This window comes from Hippoglossus stenolepis, chromosome 2 (genome assembly GCF_022539355.2).
Source record: "Hippoglossus stenolepis isolate QCI-W04-F060 chromosome 2, HSTE1.2, whole genome shotgun sequence".
NCBI classification, from domain to species: domain Eukaryota; kingdom Metazoa; phylum Chordata; class Actinopteri; order Pleuronectiformes; family Pleuronectidae; genus Hippoglossus; species Hippoglossus stenolepis.
Window position 1 is genome coordinate 30,945,267 of NC_061484.1, and position 21,395 is coordinate 30,966,661.

Here is a 21,395-nt window from a genome sequence, read left to right on the forward strand (position 1 = left end):
GTACAGGTGTTAGCGTTAATGAAGCAGCGGCCAATCAGAAGAGCCCCTCCCTCTCATTAACAGATGAACCAATCATCTGAGGTTTCATTGGGTTCAGTTAAAACGTTTTAAATGTGGGAAGTTGTGTTGTTACGTGAGAGTGGCCACAGGAAGTGATGTCATACAGGGTGTGGGTCGGTGCTAATGAATAATTAATGATCTTAATGGATGTGGAGCCGTTAACAATGAGAGGAGAAGCTACGACTGTAAACAACCTTCACTGCCACCGATGCTCATGGGTAATGATGACTCAGTGACAGAACCAGGAACATGATGAAGAACAATGAGAACTTAAAGTGGTGGTGGGGGGGGGTCTGCTCTTAGACTGGTCGATATGAAAACATTAAAGATGGCGGCTGCTGTGTAACGTGATCCTTGCTGATGTCAGCGCTCGGACCATTACAGCCTGATGGAAAACACTCTGCGCTGTGATTGGCTGCTTTCGTGTCCACTCACGGTTCAACCTTGAAGACATCTTCATGTGTCTGAGGAGGACATCGTCCAAAACATGGATTTTAAACAAAGTGACTGTATATAAATGACCTTATATAACGATAAGTGAGAACTACCTGGAATGACAGAAACCATCTTTGACAAACGTGTATTTATCGTCTACTTTAATTTGTTAGTTTGGTCCATGTCCCATCTGCTAACATGGAGGAGGCAGGGTTTATGACCTATACTGCAGCCAGACACCAGGGGGCGATAGAGATTTTTTAGGTTCAGTCATGTCCATTTCCAATTACTTAAGTTTTTGGTTGACTCTTGTTCCTCAGGACTCATCATCTGGATCCAGATGTGAAGCTGTGAAATATAAACTCAACGCTGTTTCAACATTTACATATTTATTACACTTTGTGAAAAATAGAAAAAGGAGCGGATCTAAATAAAGTAACTGGTTCCTCTGGGAAAAGAGCGGCTGTCAGAAGTCCAACCACTCGGTCATGTAGATGCAGTTCGACGGAGAGATCTCTCCTCCTTCTTGACAGTCGTCAAACACCTGCGGAGGGAAACAAGTCGTCAGGGACACGTCAGACCTCCGACACAAGCGTGTGGGACGCTGTTTTACCGGGCAGAGTCCACAGGGCGTCTTGACGAGGCCGGTGGGTTGGATGACCGGATTGACACCACGGAACAGTTTCATCTGTCCGTCCACGCTGCCCACCGTTCCCTCCTTGGCAGCGATGACGGTCATCTCCACCTTCCCGTCGTAGATCAGCGTGTTCAGGATGGTCTCAATGTCGTCCATGGACAGATCCACCTGTAAACACCCGTCAATCAAACTCAATGTCCCCTCCCCCCTGCCCGCCCACACAATAAACACTGAGGTATGTGATGTCACAAGAGGGGCGGCGCTATAAACATCACCTTGCTGATTCCCAGCTCACAGATGTATTTCCAGACTTCATGTGAAGTGGCGAAGGAGGAGTTCCTCTGAACCATCGGACTCTGTTTACTGTCCCTCGCTGCCTCCGCCTGCACACACACACACACACACACACACACACACACACACACACACACACACACACACACACACACACACACACACACACACACACACACACACACACACACACACACGAAGGAGAAGTCGTAACGAGTTAGGAAAGGGCTTAGGAAAGGACTTAGGAAAGGAGAACCACTGTGTAGAGAAAATCTGACTCCACCACTTGTGACTATCGACTGAACAGATGTGACAGAGAAGACATCATGTGATGATTAACATCTGGATCATGAGAATAAAACAGCTCTTCTGTTTTTTTATATCTATGTGGGTGTTTCCAGGTGCAACTACGAGGTTGTGTAGCTTTAAATGTGGCTGCCGCAATGAATTGTGGGCCGCCATTTACTTCTTTCCTTTCATAAAAGATGGTCTGATGTTTCGTTTGCTAAAGGAGATAAGTTAGGAAGCATTGAAGCTCCTTTCCTTTTCATTTAGAGAATTCAAACAGCTCTTGTTATGGTTGAAATACTTCAGGTTATTTTTTTTCTGCATCCACTTCAGTAAAGCATTCATCATTTTATTGTTTTCAGCGTTTCTTCATTTTTGTTTTCTTCATTTTCTTTGTGCTGGAACTTAAACATAATTTAAAAGTTCATCTCTGTTGCTTCTTGCAGCTTCTCTGAGTTTCACTGATCTGTGCTGGTTCATGTTGTTTTTAAATCAATCAATCATTATCAGAGCGACTCTGAGGAGTGAAGCGTCTCTTAAAGTAAAGTTTGTATACCTTGCTCTGTAGGAACTTGAAACACTGCTGGTTGAGAACTTCAACAAACTCAGACTCAAAGTCCTGGTCACTGTACCAGGCGCCGCCCGTCACGGAGCGGTCCGGCTGCAGGTTGTAGAGCATGTACACCTTCTTCTTCGACGCCTGCAGCCACAAACACACAAGAATGAGCGGAAACACTGGCATCTCCGCAGGCGGTCACATGACTGATCAGACGATGAACTGACGGCGGATCACTGAACTCACAGCCACAGATTTCACAGCTTTGATCAGTTTCTTGCTCTCCAGGTTCTTCAGGATCTTGTTGACCTCCGTCAGAGGAAGGTTGCTCTTGAAGCGAATGTCTCGGCTCCAGATTCCTGCAGCAGCAAACACACTCGTCACAAACACATGTCAAGTGGACAAAGTAGAAACCTGAGCGGCATCGTACCTTTGTTTCCTGCATCCTCGATGACCTGATAAACCAACTTCTCCTGGTTGTCGGAACCTTTCATCTTCCTGAAACAGGAAGAACCGAGAGCAGCTCAGGGTCGAGTTCTCTTACAGGAGCAATTCAGATCATCAACAGTGAGGTCAGAGGTCAAACATTAGAAATGATAAGTGACAATAATAATACAACTTTTAATTCATAAAGAAAAAAATCTGCAGGAAAAGATGATAACAGAAACAGATAAATTCTGAAAGTTAAAGACGCGTCAGTTTGAAAAACAAGCAGAGATTAGAACAGCAGCTGTGGAAAGTCATTTGAAGCAGTGATGGTGGAGCCGTGGTATCAAGGTCCCGCCCACACACGCACTCGACCAATCACAAGTCAGTCGAAATGACTGACAGAAACCATCTTTGAGAAACATTTCTTTTAAGTCTTTAATTTTTTTTTGTTTGGTCCATGTCCCATTTGCTAACATAAGGGCGGAGGGGTTTATGACTATACTGCTGCCAGCCACCAGGGGGCAATCATACAATGTTGGCTTCACTTTTGGAAGCCGTTTTGTCGTCCATCTTTATTAACAGTCTGTGGTCCTGATGTCCTAAGTTTGGGACGTCCGTGCCCTCTGGTGGACAAACTGAGTTCTGAATAGTTTTCTAACGTTCTGATTCCAGTGAAGATGACACGGTCACAAATCATCAGCTCTGTAAATGTTCAGGTGTAAACACACGTTCCAACAAAATGTTTGCTTTTTTGAGAGAAATGTAGGAATTTATATGGTTTTGTTTCTTCTTTGTTTATTTTATTTGAACCTTTTGACTTCCTGAATGGAGTCGGACGTTCACACAGCTGCTGTAATGTGTTCTTGTAGTGTAGTTGAGTAGTTGTGTAGTTGTGTAGTTGTTGAGTCTCCTGCAGAGGGAGCAGGTGTGTGCGGTGTTTACCCGGCGCTCTGCGAGTCCTTCAGTCTGTACAGGAGACCTGAGCTGTTCCTCAGCAGGTCCAGCTGACCCTGCAGCACCAATGACATCATCAGTGATCAGGAACCGATCAGAACCACAGTTACAGTGAGTGACATCATTAGTACACTGACCAATGAGAGCAGCTTGTTGATGGCCATGGCTCTCTGCTGAGGCTCCAGGTGAGGGAGGTCATTCTGGATCACCTGGTCTGTGATGCCGTGAGGAAACTGGTGACACAGCTCTTTAATCCTAACACACACACACACACACACGCCTCAAGTGTTACTTGCCTGTTAAATCTTGCCTGATTTTAATGACAATAAAATATAAAAACCTTTTAACCTCAATATTTCTGAATCTCAGGAAACTTTCTCAATAACAATAAACTGTATACACACACACACACACACACACACACACACACACACACACACACACTAAAGAAACGTTTTTTTCATTTCATGTAGAAATGATCACGGAGCAGAGAGAGAGTTACAGACACGAGCAGAAGTAAACAACGTGTTCACGTTCGGTTTTGGGCTGTGTGTCTGTGTGTGTGTGTTTGTGTGTGTGTGTGTCTGTGTCGTGTGTGTGTGTCTGTGTGTGTGTGTGTCTGTGTGTGTGTATCTGTGTGTGTGCGTCTGTGTGTGTGTGTCTGGTGTCACCTGTTCTCCACCTCCGTAGAGTCCGTCACGTTCGTTTCTTTCTTCACTTTCACTTCAGTCATTTTAATGAATCTTCTTGTTTGTGTTTGAGCTGATGCTAGCTAACCTGTTAGCCTGTTAGCCTGTTAGCTAATGTTGCCAGCTCAGGGTCCTGAACAGTTTGATGCCGGAGCGGGCGTCCTGAAAACTGCCTGTTTAAAAATCTGAAGGCGAAATTAGTAAAAATATGAATTGTTTTTGTTTTTTACAGAATGAAAATATTTACAGGTTGTAAAAAAACAGTTAATTAATTTATCATTAAAACACGTTGGTATGTTCGGGTTAATGAAACTAATTAAAAGCAATTTTGAATAGGCAGAGAAATATTTTAATGAAGCGAATGAAAATAAAAATCAGATTTTAATGAACTGGAGAGTCAAATCATTTAAGTATTATCACTTCATTAAACTGGTCAAATTAAATAAAATGGAGTCCATTATTTCTTCTCTACTCCTAAAGATTCCTGTTCTCGTATTCATATGTGACGTCACAAACAGCCTCTGAGGATTTTCCTCTTTATTTAATTGTTGGTTTTGATCAATAAAGTTTTAAATGAACTTGAAAATCTCTCATCCACGTAAAAAGATATTACCGGTGCAGCCCGCCGGGGCGGGGTTAGATTCATGCAGCTCTTCGATTCACATGGTAAGCACCGCCCGCCTCCGCCAGGCACAGTGTATTAATCGAGCGCATGCGTGGTTGCTGTGGTGACGCTTCTGTAAACTGCGGCAGAGACGGAGCATCAGTCAGAGTCCGGAGAAGATCCGGAGAAGATCAAGAAGAACTTCTGTTGATCACAGAGAAATATCTGTCATCATGACAGCAGGAGCAGTTTCTGCTCCACTTATCATTCCCATCATGCACCTGGAGACGCACAGAACCAAGAACCACATCAATACCAACACACCTGTCTCCATCAAGTCAGGTACACACACACACACACACACACACACACACACACACACACACACACACACTCCCCTATCTGTCTCTCAGACACTCCAGGTGTGGTGATCTTCTACTCTCTGGACGGGTCGAAGCCGGTGGCAGCAGCACGAGGACGATCAGCTGACAGCAGCAGGAAGTACAGTGAGCCCATCCTGCTGCCTGCTGGTAGAGTGTCTGTCAGAGCTGTGGCTGTTTCCAGGTAACTACACACCTTCTCCACAGTCCTGACATCACTCCCTAATAACTGACATCACTCCCTAATAACTGACATCACTCCCTAATAACTGACATCACTCCCTAATAACTGACATCACTTCCCGATGACTTGACATCACTTCCCGATGACTTGACATCACTTCCTAATAACTGACATCACTTCCTGATGACCTGAAATCACTTCCCGGTTGTCTGACATCACTTCCCGATGACTTGACATCCCTTCCTAATAACTGACATCACTTCCTAATAACTGACATCACTTCCTGAGGACTTGACATCACTTCCTAATAACTGACATCACTTCCTGATGACCTGAAATCACTTCCCGGTTGTCTGACATCACTTCCCGATGACTTGACATCCCTTCCTAATAACTGACATCACTTCCTAATAACTGACATCACTTCCTGAGGACTTGACATCACTTCCTAATAACTGTTATCACTTCCTGATGACCTGACATCCCTTCCTAATAACTGACATCACTTCCTAATAACTGACATCACTTCCTGAGAACCTGATATCCCTTCCTAATAACTGACATCACTTCCTGATGACCTGAAATCACTTCCTGGTTGTCTGACATCACTTCCTGATGACTTGACATCACTTCCTAATAACTGACATCACTTCCTGATGACCTGACATCCCTTCCTAATAACTGACATCACTTCCTGATGACCTGAAATCACTTCCTGGTTGTCTGACATCACTTCCTGATGACTTGACATCACTTCCTAATAACTGACATCACTTCCTGATGACCTGACATCACTTCCTCTCTCTCAGTGACGGCAGGCAGAGTTCTACTGTGACAAAGGTTTTCTGTGTTGACATCGTGGACTCAAACAGGAAACAGACAGAGGAGAACTTCCTGCAGGTGATCAAACCTTCACAGACTACATTTCCCATCATGCCACTGGATGTGATTGGCTCATTTTGACATCAGCTGTTTGCATTTCAGTTTTCCGCTGAGGGAAGTTCCGGTTTTCCTCAGAACTCTGCGGGTTCTTCACTGAGTCGTTCAGGTCTGCAGAACAAAGTGACAGAACATGAAGTGACAGAACACGAGTGATAGAAGTGACAGAACACGAAGTGACAGAACACGAAGTGACAGAACACGAAGTGACAGAACACGAAGTGACAGAACACGAAGTGATAGAACACGAAGTGACAGAACAAGTGATAGAACACGAAGTGATAGAACAGGTGACAGAACACGGTGATAGAACGCAGTGATAGAACACTGACAGAACACAGTGACAGAACCGTGACAGAAACGGTGATAGAAACGTGACAGAACGAAGTGATAGAACAAAGTGACAGAACATGAAGTGACAGAACAAAGTGACAGAACAAAGTGACAGAACATGAAGTGACAGAACAAAGTGATAGAACAAGTGACAGAACATGAAGTGACAGAACAAAGTGACAGAACATGAAGTGATAGAACAAAGTGACAGAACATGAAGTGACAGAACAAGTGACAGAACAAAGTGACAGAACAAAGTGACAGAACATGAAGTGACAGAACATGAAGTGACAGAACAAAGTGATAGAACAAAGTGACAGAACATGAAGTGACAGAACAAAGTGACAGAACATGAAGTGACAGAACATGAAGTGACAGAACAAAGTGATAGAACAAAGTGACAGAACATGAAGTGACAGAACATGAAGTGACAGAACAAAGTGATAGAACAAAGTGACAGAACACGAAGTGACAGAACAAAGTGACAGAACATGAAGTGACAGAACATGAAGTGACAGAACAAAGTGATAGAACATGAAGTGACAGAACATGAAGTGACAGAACAAAGTGACAGAACATGAAGTGACAGAACACGAAGTGACAGAACAAAGTGACAGAACAAAGTGACAGAACAAAGTGACAGAACATGAAGTGACAGAACAAAGTGATAGAACAAAGTGACAGAACAAAGTGACAGAACATGAAGTGACAGAACAAAGTGATAGAACAAAGTGACAGAACATGAAGTGACAGAACAAAGTGACAGAACATGAAGTGACAGAACATGAAGTGACAGAACAAAGTGATAGAACAAAGTGACAGAACATGAAGTGACAGAACAAAGTGATAGAACATGAAGTGACAGAACATGAAGTGACAGAACAAAGTGACAGAACAAAGTGACAGAACATGAAGTGACAGAACACGAAGTGACAGAACAAAGTGATAGAACATGAAGTGACAGAACACGAAGTGACAGAACATGAAGTGACAGAACAAAGGATAGAACAAAGTGACAGAACATGAAGTGACAGAACAAGTGACAGAACAAGTGATAGAACACGAAGTGATAGAACAAAGTGACAGAACAAAGTGACAGAACATGAAGTGACAGAACAAAGTGATAGAACAAAGTGACAGAACACGAAGTGATAGAACACGAGTGATAGAACAAAGTGACAGAACAAAGTGACAGAACATGAAGTGACAGAACATGAAGTGACAGAACACGAAGTGACAGAACACGAAGTGATAGAACACGAAGTGATAGAACACGAAGTGATAGAACACGAAGTGACAGAACAAAGTGATAGAACATGAAGTGATAGAACATGAAGTGACAGAACATGAAGTGACAGAACACGAAGTGATAGAACACGAAGTGACAGAACAAAGTGATAGAACACGAAGTGACAGAACATGAAGTGACAGAACAAAGTGATAGAACATGAAGTGACAGAACATGAAGTGACAGAACAAAGTGATAGAACATGAAGTGACAGAACATGAAGTGACAGAACATGAAGTGATAGAACATGAAGTGATGTATTGTCTCATTCAGAACCGAGGACACTGGGAAATGGTCCTTGTTTTCTGACCAGTGGACTAGGACCTCCACTCACAGTTCAGACTGGTTCTCCTGGACGTTCTCCATCATCGGTAAACAAACCGTCACAAACTTCTGCTGCGATGCTGAAACACAACTTTTATTTTGTTGTGTTTCCTGTTGGTCAGAGTTCAGGTGAGAGGAAGCAGCTGAGCAACGCGTCACGAGTTCATCGAGAAACCAACTTCCTGCGGTATGAACACACACTGATTGTTGTTGTTGAGAAACATCGAACAAACAAACAAACAGGGAATAAAACAATGTCTGTACCTGTCTGTCTGTACCTGTGTGTCTGACCTGTCTGTACCTGTCTGTACCTGTCTGTACCTGTCTGTTCCTGTCTGTCTGTACCTGTCTGTCTGTACCTGTGTGTACCTGGCTGTACCTGTCTGTCTGTACCTGTCTGTCTGTACCTGTCTGTACCTGTCTGTCTGTACCTGTCTGTTCCTGTCTGTCTGTACCTGTCTGTGCCTGTCTGTCTGTACCTGTCTGTCTGTCTGTACCTGTCTGTCTGTCTGTCTGTCTGTCTGTACCTGTCTGTACCTGTCTGTCTGTACCTGTCTGTCTGTATCTGTCTGTGCCTGTCTGTCTGTACCTGTCTGTACCTGTCTGTACCTGTCTGTGCCTGTCTGTCTGTCTGTCTGTCTGTACCTGTCTGTCTGTCTGTCTGTCTGTCTGTCTGTCTGTCTGTCTGTCTGTACTGTATGTACCTGTATGTGCCTGTATGTGCCTGTCTGTCTGTACCTGTCTGTCTGTATCTGTCTGTGCCTGTCTGTCTGTACCTGTCTTGTACCTGTCTGTCTGTACCTGTCTGTACCTGTCTGTGCCTGTCTGTCTGTACCTGTCTGTTCCTGTCTGTCTGTACCTGTCTGTCTGTCTGTCTGTCTGTCTGTCTGTCTGTCTGTCTGTACCTGTATGTGCCTGTCTGTCTGTACCTGTCTGTCTGTATCTGTCTGTCTGTACCTGTCTGTTCCTGTCTGTCTGTGCCTGTCTGTCTGTACCTGTCTGTTCCTGTCTGTCTGTACCTGTCTGTACCTGTCTGTCTATACCTGTCTGTTCCTGTCTGTCTGTGCCTGTCTGTGCCTGTCTGTGCAGGTGTGCTCAGTGTTTGAGTTCCCGTGCTTCCGACCCGTTCGCTCGGTTCTGTCCTCAGTGTGGCGCTGTGGTTCCTCCGTTACCTGAACAGAGACTGCCCCCTGCTGAGGGAGGACAGGTACTGCACACTCACCTGGACTTCCTGTGTAATGTCAAAGTAAAAGTTCTCACTGAACAAATGAGGTTTAAAGAGAAAAGTTGAAAGGGACAGATGTGAATGTGATGCAGAGTTAAAGCAGCACTGTGTACCAGTTCCTGAGGAACAGCGCCCCCTGCAGCCACATGTGGTGATTAGCTCTGTCTCTGGGTCTGATGAAGTGTTTTCATGTAAAACAAAGTGAATCAATGTGTTGACTGGGTCGTCCCTCTGGATATTACCCATGATCCTCTGCTTCCTGACCCTGAAGAGCTGCAGCTGTAACAAATCCACCAAACTTCAGGATTCTTCATGTTTCACAGTTTCCTGCTGAATATTGGAGATAAACTCTGGTTTTTAATAACTTCAGAGTGTTTTTAACTGATCTCAGTTCAGCTTCTCTTCAACTGGAGCTGATTCAATAATCAAATCAAATCAATAATCAAACAGCTGATTTAAGGTTAGAAAGTTTAAATAAGTTGATTTAATATCTGTGTTCTGTTGACAGATGGTTCTCTGTGTGTTCTGTAACACTGAGGTTCCTGTCAACACTCGCACCTGTTTGATTTGTGAAGCTTCAGTCCAACAACAACTACAACCACAGGCCAGACTCACACTGCAGGTACACACACACACACACACACACACACACACACACACACACACACACACACACACAGACACACCTCTAAATGAATATTTGTTGTGTAGGATCATGTGGTGTGTGTTTGCTGTGGAAGTGGGAATCCAGCTCATATCTCCACCTGTCTGACCTGTGAGAGCCGCCTGCAGCCGGTAACACACACACACACACACACACACACACACACACACACACACACACACACAAACTGTATAAATAACATTTCAACTTTGTTTAACTGATTCATCTGCAGACATCTAACTGATGTTTCCTTGTGTGTGTGTGTGTGTGTGTGTGTGTGTGTGTGTGTGTGTGTGTGTGTGTGTGTGTGTGTGTGTGTGTGTGTGTGTGTGTGTGTTATGCAGGAGGTGTGTGTTGGTAACAGCGCCCCCTCTGTCCCTTCTGAAGACAGCAGGATGTTGACCTGCTCCAGATGTAAACGTTTAAACCACAGTGATGCCAGATACTGCGACTGGTGCGGCTCCAAGGTGAGAACTCACACACAGAGTGAAGCATTGTGGGATACGTAGTGACACGGTGCACGTTTGTAGTCCGGTCATGCAGCCAGCTGTGTGATGTGTCGGCGATGTGGAGCGAGTTCACACCCGAACGCCTTCTACTGTGCAACCTGTGGCACACACCTGGATGCACCGGCCCCGCCCACAACCTGCAGTGACATCACACGTGCTCCCCACCAGGTGAGCTGAACCTCTGACATCACTAACACCTCATGATCCAGGGTCGCCCAATAAGAGGCTGTTGTGTACTTTTGAGCAGGCTTCAGCCTCGGCTTCCCATGATGCCACCTGGCAGGCCACCCGCTCGTCTCCTAGTGTGAAGGTAGCTCCGCCCTCTGTGGATCAGTCCACTCAGACTGTTGGACTCTATTACCCATCAGCCACCGAGCTCCAAAGGAAGGACCAGCAGAGGGTGCTACAGCTCAGCAGACAGCAGTCAAGCAGAGACCGGCAACCACCTGTGACCGCCATCAGCCCGGGCAGAGGTCAAATACTTCTCATACTACAGATACTACAGATAGTACTGTTACTGTTGCCACTGATAATAATACTACGTATCGTACTTGTACTAATAATCACTTGTGTCTTATGACCTGTTCCTGTCTTCAGGTTACTGGAGGAGGCAGTTGGATCATGTGTGTGCTCACCTGAGGAGTTATGCTCAGAACAACGCCCCCTTCAGGACTGTGCTGGGAGAGCCTCGTCTGGGTCGGGTACGTGTCACCTGTACAACAGGTCACCTGAGGTTCGGCCCGTGTGCAGTGTGTTGACTCGTCAGGTGTTTCTTCCTCCTTCAGATGGTTTCTGCTGTGGTTCAAGAAGATGGTTTTGAAGTCAGTTTGACCCTCAGCTTTGTTTCAGCCGCACAGGAAGTAAAACAGGTCCGTTTCAAGAACAACCGCAGCTCATGTTGTCATGTTGCGTCAGGTGAACGTGAGGTGACGGAGTGTGTGTGGTCTCAGGTGGGTCCTGACGGTGACGATGCACCTCCGGCAGCTAACTGCGTTGGACCAGCAGGGGGCGTTTTACCTGCAGGTCGGACTGAGACGCTGAGCAGCGTTACAGAGCGGTTCACCAGCAGTCTCAGCACAAACGGTTCGTACACTTTATTATTATTTGTTGGAACATTTATACCCTTGATAATCTGCAATTTCACCACTAGATGTCACTGAATCCTTCACACTAATCCTTGAAGACATGGATTTGGTTTATTGACTAAATTGTCAAATATATTTTAATAATTCACAATTTGTTTGTGTCTGACAGGAAGTGATCGGACCACAGGTCTGATGAAACCCCCCAAACCAAACCTGACACCCAAACCTCCGGTAAGGTCCTCCACCAGCTGTGCAGGTGTGTGTTCAGTTGTGTGTTCAGGTGTGTGTTGAGGTGTGTGTTCAGGTGTGTGTTGAGGTGTGTGTTCAGGTGTGTGTTCAGGTGTGTGTTCAGGTGTGTGTTCAGGTGTGTGTTCAGGTGTGTGTTCAGGTGTGTGTTCAGGTGTGTGTTCAGGTGTGTGTTCAGGTGTGTGTTCAGGTGTGTGTTCAGGTGTGTGTTGAGGTGTGTGTTCAGGTGTGTGTTCAGGTGTGTGTTCAGGTGTGTGTTCAGGTGTGTGTTGAGGTGTGTTGTGCCATAATGCATCAAACGTGATACCATAAAATGGTGTGCCTTTCGGCATTCAATAAATTTGGTTATCAAAATAAAATATTAATTATTAATATTTTATTATTAATATCAAATAATAACTTTAATTGATTAAAGTTACCTCGGGGCACCACCCTTCAAAGGAAGGGAAAAGATAGCCAATTTATTGAATAAAGTCTCATAAAGGTTCTAACTACAAATTTGGAACTCTGATTAACAATTAAATTAATAACTATAACCAAAATTACCATATAGATAGTTAGCTAAGTTGAAGGATATGGAGTTCTTGACAGTGTAGAGGTTGGCAAAAATCACTTATGCAACATTAATGAAAAAACATTTGTGAAAGAAAAACATTTATTATGAATATAATAAAGTATAAAAACACAAATTAATAACGGTCTAATTGCTAAACAAAGATAGGTATGTGTGTATACATGTGTGTGTGTCTGTGTGAGTCAGCGTGTTGTCAAGATGGCGGCTGGCCAAAGAGATAACACCCCCTATTGGAATGTTTACGACCTGTAGAGATAATGAGGTGAAGAGTTATGCGTGTGTCTGTGTGTGTGTGTGTGTGTCTGTGTGTGTGTGTGTGTGTGTGTGTGTGTGTGTGTGTCTGTGTGTGTGTGTGTGTGTCTGTGTCTGTGTGTGTGTGTGTGTCTGTGTGTGTGTGTGTGTGTGTGTGTGTGTGTGTGTGTGTGTGTGTGTGTGTGTGTGTGTCTGTGTGTGTGTGTGTGTCTGTGTGTGTGTGTGTGTGTGTGTCTGTGTGTGTGCCAAATTAGAGGAAGTTACTAGATGTATGCAAGGAAAGACTGTGAAGAGCATAACAGACTAACATTACTTTCTCAATAACTTGTACCCAAAATATCACAACAACACAAATCAAACTCATAAACCTCACACAGAATCGAATAAACAGTCTTGCTTAGCCTAGTATAATTATTAAGACCAGTTGTGTTACCCGTCCGTGGAAAGGGGAAAAAGGAAGTTGCTGTGCAGTTCGCAGTTTTGTGTCGTCTTGCTGGTTTCTGTTGAGCTGTGTAGCTCAGTTGCTGGTTGAAGTTTTCCTGCAGGACATCGCGTCGCTGCTAGGACGTTGGTAGAGCTTGGAGGGCGAGGAGGTTTCCTTGGTGAGATGAGCTGGAAGCTGCACCTTTGTGCTCCTCTCGAAGAGTTGGATGGGAAGAGAAGATGTGAGCTGGAGAAAAGGCTCAACAGCCTTCCCTCTGCGGAGGGGGTGTAGAAAGAGAACAGAAGAGGGGGCAAACAGGCTTATATTGGCCCGGTGACCTCACAGGTCATGGGGTCCAGAGTGACCAATGGGAGTTGAAACCTGTGTCCCTGGGGGGGGGTTTTCACACCTCTGATGCTCCCTGGGAGACTGAGTTCCTTGCTCTGGTTTTTGATGGCCCCTGGGAGACTGAGTCCTGGAGGGACATGCGGCTTCAGGCTCTTGACTGAACATGTAGGCTGAAGTGTGATTTCACAAAGAACCATGGCCCAACAGGTGTGTGTTGAGGTGTGTGTTGAGGTGTGTGTTGAGGTGTGTGTTGAGGTGTGTGTTGAGGTGTGTGTTCAGGTGGGAACCACATGGAAGGAAGTCTGTTTCTTACCTGTTCGATCAGAAATGAAAGCTCCTCTCTGATTGGTCGTTGCAGGTGAAGGACGTTCAGCTGCTGAAGGAGTTGGCTCCAGGTCGAGGTCACATCAGTGTCATCCAGCATCTCCTGGATCAGGTAAGAGTTTCTGCAGCCAATCAGCAGCAGAAGGAAGTAGTTTATGCTGACCTGTATGTTCTCTGACCACCAGGGGGCAGATCCCTCCTGCTGTGGTAGCGACGGCCGGCACGCCCTTGCGGTTGCTGCAGTTCATGGTCACAGTGATGTACTTCCTCTTCTGGTGCAGCGAGGAGCTGATGTGGACCAGCAGTCGGGACAGTAAGATGACACTTGTCATTCATGTAAATGATCAGGTCTCCTGCAGGGGGCGCTGCTTCCCTTGTGCTGTTAAGTAAACGTGATGTCTTCGTCTTCCTCAGGATGAAGAACACAGCTCTGCATGAAGCTGCAGCTCAGGGTCCTGAAGGACTGAAGTGTGCTGAGGTCCTGCTCAGGTACCACACACCTGTACACACACACTGCAAATAAAGATGGATGCCTTGATCGCCCCCTGGTGTCTGGCTTCAGTACAGATCCTGAACTCCTCCTCCTCCATGTTAGCAGATGGGACATGGACCAAACTAAAAAGTCAAAGTAGACGTTAAATAAATGTTTAAAGATGTTTCTGTCATTTCAGGTCGTTCTTATCTCTCTGATGTTTGTTCAAGTGTTTCTGATTAGTTTGGTTTCAATCAGTTATTTGATGATATAGAAACAGGCTGAGACGTGATGATTGACAGCTGAGGCTGACTGAAGATGAGATATTTTGCTTTCCATTCTGCAGGATGTTATATTCGTATATAAAGTCTATAATACTCACAATGCTCAGGCATCAAACGCTGTCGTTGCTCCTCCTCCTCAGCTGCAGGGCCAGTGTGAGGCGGAGGAATGCCGCCGGTCAAACGGCGTTTGACACAGCGGCGAGCTCTGGCTGTAACAACATGGCGTCTCTGCTGGCTGCTCAGGCTGGACTGGATCTACTGGACAAACTGAGGAAACACAAACTGAACCTGGACGTTTGCTGAGCCGACATAAACTCTGAAAAACATTGTTTTCTGATGAATTAGTTGAAATATGTTTGGATTGAAAACAGCTGAGAACCCGGATGTTTAGGAAAGATCAGCTGACATTTAACAAATTAAAGGTTGAAATGTTAAAATTTCATAACAAAAGCATGTGATGTATTTAGGTGAATAATTATCTGTGTCTATAGAAATGTGAGGAGCATCCTCAGACAGAACAGAACTCTGCTGCCAGGACTCTCACCAGAGTCAACAGGTTGGAACACATCTGGTTTAGCCTCTTTACACTGACTCTCAGTTTGTAACGAGTTGAAGCTTCTTTTAATGACTTGTAAAACTCTCAATGCTCTGACTGCTCCGTTTATCTTTAATCCTCGAGATCCTCTCAATTTCTGTCATCTTCTGTCATCCATTTGAACAAAGGACTAATGGATTCTTTGTGCTCTTTTTGTGTATGTGTGTATTGTTATGATGTGTATGGGTTGTGTGTGACTACTGTTTACAAACCAAACGGCCCCTCGGGGACAGTAAAGACGACCTTAACCTTAACTTAACCTTTATTCTACTTTGTTAGTTCTTCATTCTTCGTTGAGTGAGTTTGTATTTGTTATTTTTACGAGTTTTTCTTTATTAGTTTGGAGATGTGCTTTATAGATTAAGATGTGATTCATTATTATTAAATGCATCTATTTGATTTGACTTTAATTGTTCCTGTGTGTTGTGAATGAAGGAGAACACACTCTGCCTCTCACTGAATCTCCTCTTAACACCAGGTGGGAACAGGCCGCTGTGAAATGCAGTAAATCCTGAAACACCAACAACTTCTTCCTCAAACACAACCAGCTCCTCCCAGTCAGGATGTGTCTGTGTCTCCTCCCTTCACAGGTGTGTCAGTGTAAGAACCAGTGAACAACAAGCTGAACCTGTGGGAGATGAGTCACTGCAGGGAGTGAACGAGAGGGGGAGGAGCAGAGATCTGTATCTGTTCAGAGGAAGTGAAACTGTTCTACAGTCTCTGGCACCAGCTGAAATGGCGCAGCAAGAAAATCAACGGGACAGAGAAAGATTCTGCTGTTCGATCTGTCTGGATCTACTGAAGGATCCGGTGACTACTGGCTGTGGACACAGCTACTGTAAGAGCTGTATTAACACCCACTGGGACAAAGAGGAGGAGAGAGGAAGCTACAGCTGCCCTCAGTGTAGACAGACCTTCACACCGAGGCCTGTCCTGGGAAAAACACCATGTTAGCTGATTCACTGGAGGAGCTGAAGAAGACTGGACTCCAAGCTGCTCCTGCTGATCACTGCTATGCTGGACCTGAAGATGTGGCCTGTGATGTCTGCACTGGGAGAAAACTGAAAGCTCTCAAGTCCTGTTTGGTTTGTTTGGCCTCTTATTGTGAAAAACACCTCCAGCCTCATCTTCAGTCAGCTCCATTGAAGAAGCACAAGCTGGTGGAGCCCTCGGAGAAGCTCCAGGAGAACATCTGCTCCCGTCACGACGAGGTGATGAAGATGTTCTGCCGCACTGATCAGCAGTGTATCTGTTATCTCTGCTCTGTGGAGGAACATAAAGGCCACGACACAGTGTCAGCTGCAGCAGAAAGGACTGAGAGGCAGAGAGAGCTCGGGCTGAGGAGACAAACAATCCAGCAGAGAGTCCAGGACACAGAGAAAGATGTGAAGCTGCTTCAACAGGAGGAGGAGGCCGTCAATGGCTCTGCTGATAAAGCAGTGGAGGACAGTGAGAAGATCTTCACTGAGCTGATCCGTCTGCTGGAGAAAAGAAGCTCTGATGTGAAGCAGCAGATCAGATCCCAGCAGGAAACTGAAGTGAGTCGAGTCAGAGAGCTTCAGGAGAGACTGGAGCAGGAGATCACTGAGCTGAAGAGGAAAGACCATGAACTGAAGCAGCTCTCAGACACAGAGGATCACACCCAGTTTCTACACAACTACCCCTCACTGTCACCACTCAGTGAATCTACACACTCATCCAGCATCAGGATCCGTCCTCTGAGGTACTTTGAGGACGTGACAGCAGCTGTGTCCCAGGTCAGAGGTCGACTACAGGACATTCTGAGTGAGACAGAGACAGAGATTTTACAGATTGTGTCTCAAGTGGATGTTTTACTGCCACAACCAGAGCCAGAGACCAGAGCTGACTTCTTAAGATATTCACAGGAAATCACACTGGATCCAAACACAGTAAACAAACGTCTGTTATTATCTGAGGGAAACAGAAAAGTAACATTAATGAGTGAAGATCAGTCTTATTCTAATCACCCAGACAGATTCACTGATTGGCCTCAGGTCCTGAGTAGAGAGAGTCTGACTGGACGTTGTTACTGGGAGGTGGAGGTGGAGGTGAGAGGAGGAGTTCATGTAGCAGTCACATACAAGAATATCAGCAGAGCAGGAAACTCACGTGAATGTGCATTTGGATACAATGATAAATCTTGGTCATTATATTGTTATGGAAACAGATATATCTTTTATTACAACAGCATCAAGACTCCAGTGTCAGGTCCTCGGTCCTCCAGAGTAGGAGTGTACCTGGATCACAGTGCAGGTGTTCTGTCCTTCTACAGCGTCTCTGACACCATGACTCTCCTCCACAGAGTCCAGACCACATTCACTCAGCCTCTCTATGCTGGAGTTGGGGTTTATTATCCTGGATCCACAGCTGAGTTCTGTAAACTCAAATAGACTCGAGTCATTAAAAGCAGTGATTTAGATTCTGTGTTTAAATCTTTAACTTCTTTTGTCTCCATGTTTGTTGATCAAAGTTCGTCGTGGTGACGTTTCTGCTCCGCACAGAGATCAGCTGTCAATCAAACACTGACCTTCCTTTATCACACATATTCAGTTCTCACTTTGTAAAGACAGAAATCTATAATTACACTGACATGAATGTGTTTGAAAGAACTAATGTTGCTGTTGTTTTCTGAATCAAAGCAGAAATCAGGTTGTGTGATGTTTTAGAACCTGTATCGATCCTGATTAGTGTTGCAAAGGGGCGGAACATTTCCGGAAACTTTCTGGAAACTTTCCACGGGAAGTTAAGCTCAGGAATTTGGGAAATTTTGACACTTTTTTTGCAAAAGTTAGCCAATAACAGGGAAGTTAAAGGAAGTTGAAAACTCAGCTGGACCCTGGATGCAGCTCGTTGGGAACATTGTCTGCCAGAAAAGTAAACCTGTGACTTTGTGTTGTTGTTGAACGTCTTTGTCATTACCTCGCATGTTGATTACTTGTTACACTGAAGCCATGTTCATGTTAATACCAAGTTCAGTTGTATACAGGAGGCTAACTTTTTACAGCCGTGAGAGTAGGATGTATGTACAGTTGCAATCAGAAATATTCAACCCCCCCAAAGATTTTAAGGATTTATCAATCAAAGTTTTTTCAAAGAGCAAGATTGTGCTTCGGGTGACTTCTTTATGAGTTGAGTGATACAGAAAATCAACACAGAAAATGCATGATGTAGTATTTGTGTGTAACAGTATATTTTGTTAAGATAGCCATGTCACAATTATTCAACCCCGATATAATATTGTTGTTTTTAAAGCTGTCTGACAGTTTTTATGGCCTCAAGTGGAGTTGAAACATAATGAAGCCTTTGGGAACTCTCATGATTATTGCTTCAGCGTGATGCGATATAACCCCCATGAAGGTATTCAAGGTGAGTTGCAATCCTGGGAAAGACAAAGGAGCTTCCACAAAAGATCAGAGAGGAGATTATTTCATCACACCTACCTAGAGGGCTTGGGTAGAAGAAGATTTCCAAAAGAGACATCATTGAGAGCATTATACAGAAGTTTAAAACTTATGGAACAGCCCAACATTTCATCAAAGGCCCTCAGCAACTTGGTCAGAGCAACTAAGAGAAACCCCGTGTGACTGCAAGACACCTACAGGATGACCTGATGAAGGCTGGTACAAGTGCTTCAGGGGCATCTATAAGATGTGCACTGAATAAACAAGGACTTCATGGCCGGACTCCAAGACGCACTCAGCTCTTGACCACGAGGAACATCAAAAGTCCACTACAATATGCCAGGAGGAATTTGGATAAGACGACAGAGTTTTGGGCGACAGTTCTATGGACTGATGAAACCAAACTGGAACTGTTTGGACATATGGACCAGCGGTATGTCTGGCGTGCGAAAGGTCAGGCTTATGACCAGAAGAATACCATCCCCACGGTCAAGCATGGAGGTGGGTCATTGATGATGTGGGGATCATTTAAAGAGGAATGTGATGCCTTCTGTTGACAAATGAAACCTTGGTGATCATTGGACTTTCCAGCAAGACAATGATCCCAAGCACAACCTCCACGTCAACCAAAGCTTGGTGGAGAAAAAGATCCTGGAACGTCCTGGAGTGGCCTTCTCAGTCACAGGATTTACATCCGATTGAAACTCTTTGGTGGGATTTAAAGAAGGCAGCTGCAGCACGGAAGCCATCAACCATCACTGAGCTAGAGGCTCTTGCACGTGAAGAATGGGCACAGATTCCGATCGAGAGGTGTAAGAAGCTTGTCAGCACTTACCGAAAACGTTTGTTAGAAGTTATAAAAGCTAAAGGACGAGCCACAAAGTCCTGAAGCTGGGGGTTGAATAATACTGCACATGTATTAAAAGAGTTAATTCAACTTCTGTTGTCAAAATAACTCAAATGTATCAATAAATATTTGTTGTTGTTTAATGAGGTTTTTTGTCATTTATTGTCATTATCTTTCATCCACATCACTGTAATGTCTTTTGAGGGGAGGGGGTTGAATATTTCTGATTCAACTGTATGTCCACACAAAGGTGCACCATCACCTCGATTACTCGCGGCTGTGGGGGTCCATCAAAAAAAGGCGAGTTGGGCGACTTATCAAAAATAAAAGTAATTACCGCAAATTAAAGGCTGAGCAATAAAAAGGTCATTCAAAACTCTATTTTAAAGATGTATGGAATGCAGCACACGCTGCGTTTCTTTGTAAAGGATGTAGCTATTGTAAACCAAATTGACAGAATGAATGGATTTGTGTTTTATTTTTCTCTCAACCCGACATGATCAAATGAAAGTCCGAAGTCCTCTTGTCCGAGAAAGCTCGCTGTATCCATTATCGATTGACAACGCAGACAGGTGACTGGATTTATAGTCCACAGGAACAGAACTGTCTCGCTGGCAAGTGGCTAACGTTAGCAATTCTAGATCTCGCAGCACGATCTTGGTGAAACAACCCGATTTAATGCAAATTCAGTTGAATTTCAACCCTGCACTGTGCGTTCCTCCATCACAGCACATCGCAGCCAAACGCTCAGACCAGAGGCTTGAGAAGCTTGACTAACTCATTTTACATTCAGAATGGGACTTGTTTTGGGGGTGATCAGAGGGAATACATTTATTTTATTCTTCACGATGTGTTTTAACTAGATGTGAGCACTGATGGTGTTTCGTCTGTGCCTGAACCTCCAGACGACGAGGAGATTGAGACGGAGGGAATGATGGACTATAGTGGCATCCGATCTTGATGGTGGATCCTGATCGTGGTGGATCCTCATAGTCCTGACCCGTGGACTATGATCACAACAAGTCTGCTTGATATATAATATTTCTCCTCAGATACTCGACCATTACTGACAATAATCCATCAGTTCATTGACCTTCAGCTACAAAGTGTTTATTCTAATCAAAGCTGTAAATACTCTGATCTCTCTGATGTTCTCTGTTCCACGGGACATCTGTTCACTTGTGTCCGTCCTGGGAGACGGATCCTCACGTGTCTCTGAGGTTTCTACCTTCTTTACCTGTTAAAGGTTTTAGTAGTTTGACTCTTGAGGGTTAAGGACAGAGGACGTCTCACCTTGTTAAAGACCATGAGACAAACTGGGATTTGTGAATATGAGACTATACTAATAAAACTTGATTGATTGAAAGTTCTACTCACAAATGGATTAAGTCAAAAATGTCATTTTTAAAATTTGTATTAGAAATGTTTGCATGAATGTCTGCTTATGACAAAACGAAATGTTTATATTTATGTCTGTATATGACAAGGTAAATACAGTCAGTATAAATTACCCTAAAATTTCCAGTTTATTCCCATGGAAAGAATATTCCCGGAATTTTGCGATCCTGATCCTGATCCTGATCCCGATCCCGATCCTGATCAATGAGCTGATTCTTTGTTCTTTTCTTTTCCACATGTGAGACGGAGCTGAAACAAACTGATTGTGTGTCCATGAAATCACTGAACAAGAGTCACTGAACAGACTTTACTGATGAAGTGATCAATGAACT

At 44.4% G+C, this 21,395-nt stretch overlaps 2 protein-coding genes across 3 annotated transcripts; one reads left to right on the forward strand and one right to left on the reverse strand.

Annotated features, from left to right (window-relative positions):
• Positions 1-867: 867 nt before the first annotated feature.
• polr3f (polymerase (RNA) III (DNA directed) polypeptide F) lies at positions 868-4,519 on the reverse strand. The gene is made up of 9 exons (XM_035144633.2): positions 4,325-4,519; positions 3,791-3,908; positions 3,642-3,709; positions 2,701-2,768; positions 2,517-2,629; positions 2,271-2,414; positions 1,408-1,515; positions 1,109-1,300; positions 868-1,039 (listed from the first exon to the last, which is right to left on the reverse strand). Exons 1-9 carry the CDS (start codon positions 4,384-4,386, stop codon positions 962-964), a joined length of 951 nt encoding a protein of 316 aa, XP_035000524.1. The 5' UTR covers positions 4,387-4,519; the 3' UTR covers positions 868-961.
• Positions 4,520-4,794: 275 nt separating this feature from the next.
• Positions 4,795-15,800, forward strand: dzank1 (double zinc ribbon and ankyrin repeat domains 1). 2 transcript variants are annotated; one of them, XM_035144623.2, is made up of 21 exons: positions 4,795-5,008; positions 5,096-5,288; positions 5,360-5,510; positions 6,320-6,410; positions 6,495-6,558; positions 8,344-8,441; positions 8,517-8,581; positions 9,484-9,601; positions 10,128-10,241; positions 10,331-10,414; positions 10,628-10,750; positions 10,814-10,960; positions 11,040-11,265; positions 11,390-11,493; positions 11,578-11,661; positions 11,743-11,875; positions 12,047-12,108; positions 14,080-14,157; positions 14,231-14,358; positions 14,460-14,534; positions 14,942-15,800. In XM_035144623.2, exons 1-21 carry the CDS (start codon positions 4,916-4,918, stop codon positions 15,102-15,104), a joined length of 2,394 nt encoding a protein of 797 aa, XP_035000514.2. In that variant the 5' UTR covers positions 4,795-4,915; the 3' UTR covers positions 15,105-15,800. The 2 variants fall into 2 exon arrangements, with proteins under 2 accessions (XP_035000514.2, XP_047194056.1); XM_047338100.1 differs by having other exon boundaries at positions 4,889-5,288.
• Positions 15,801-21,395: the final 5,595 nt, after the last annotated feature.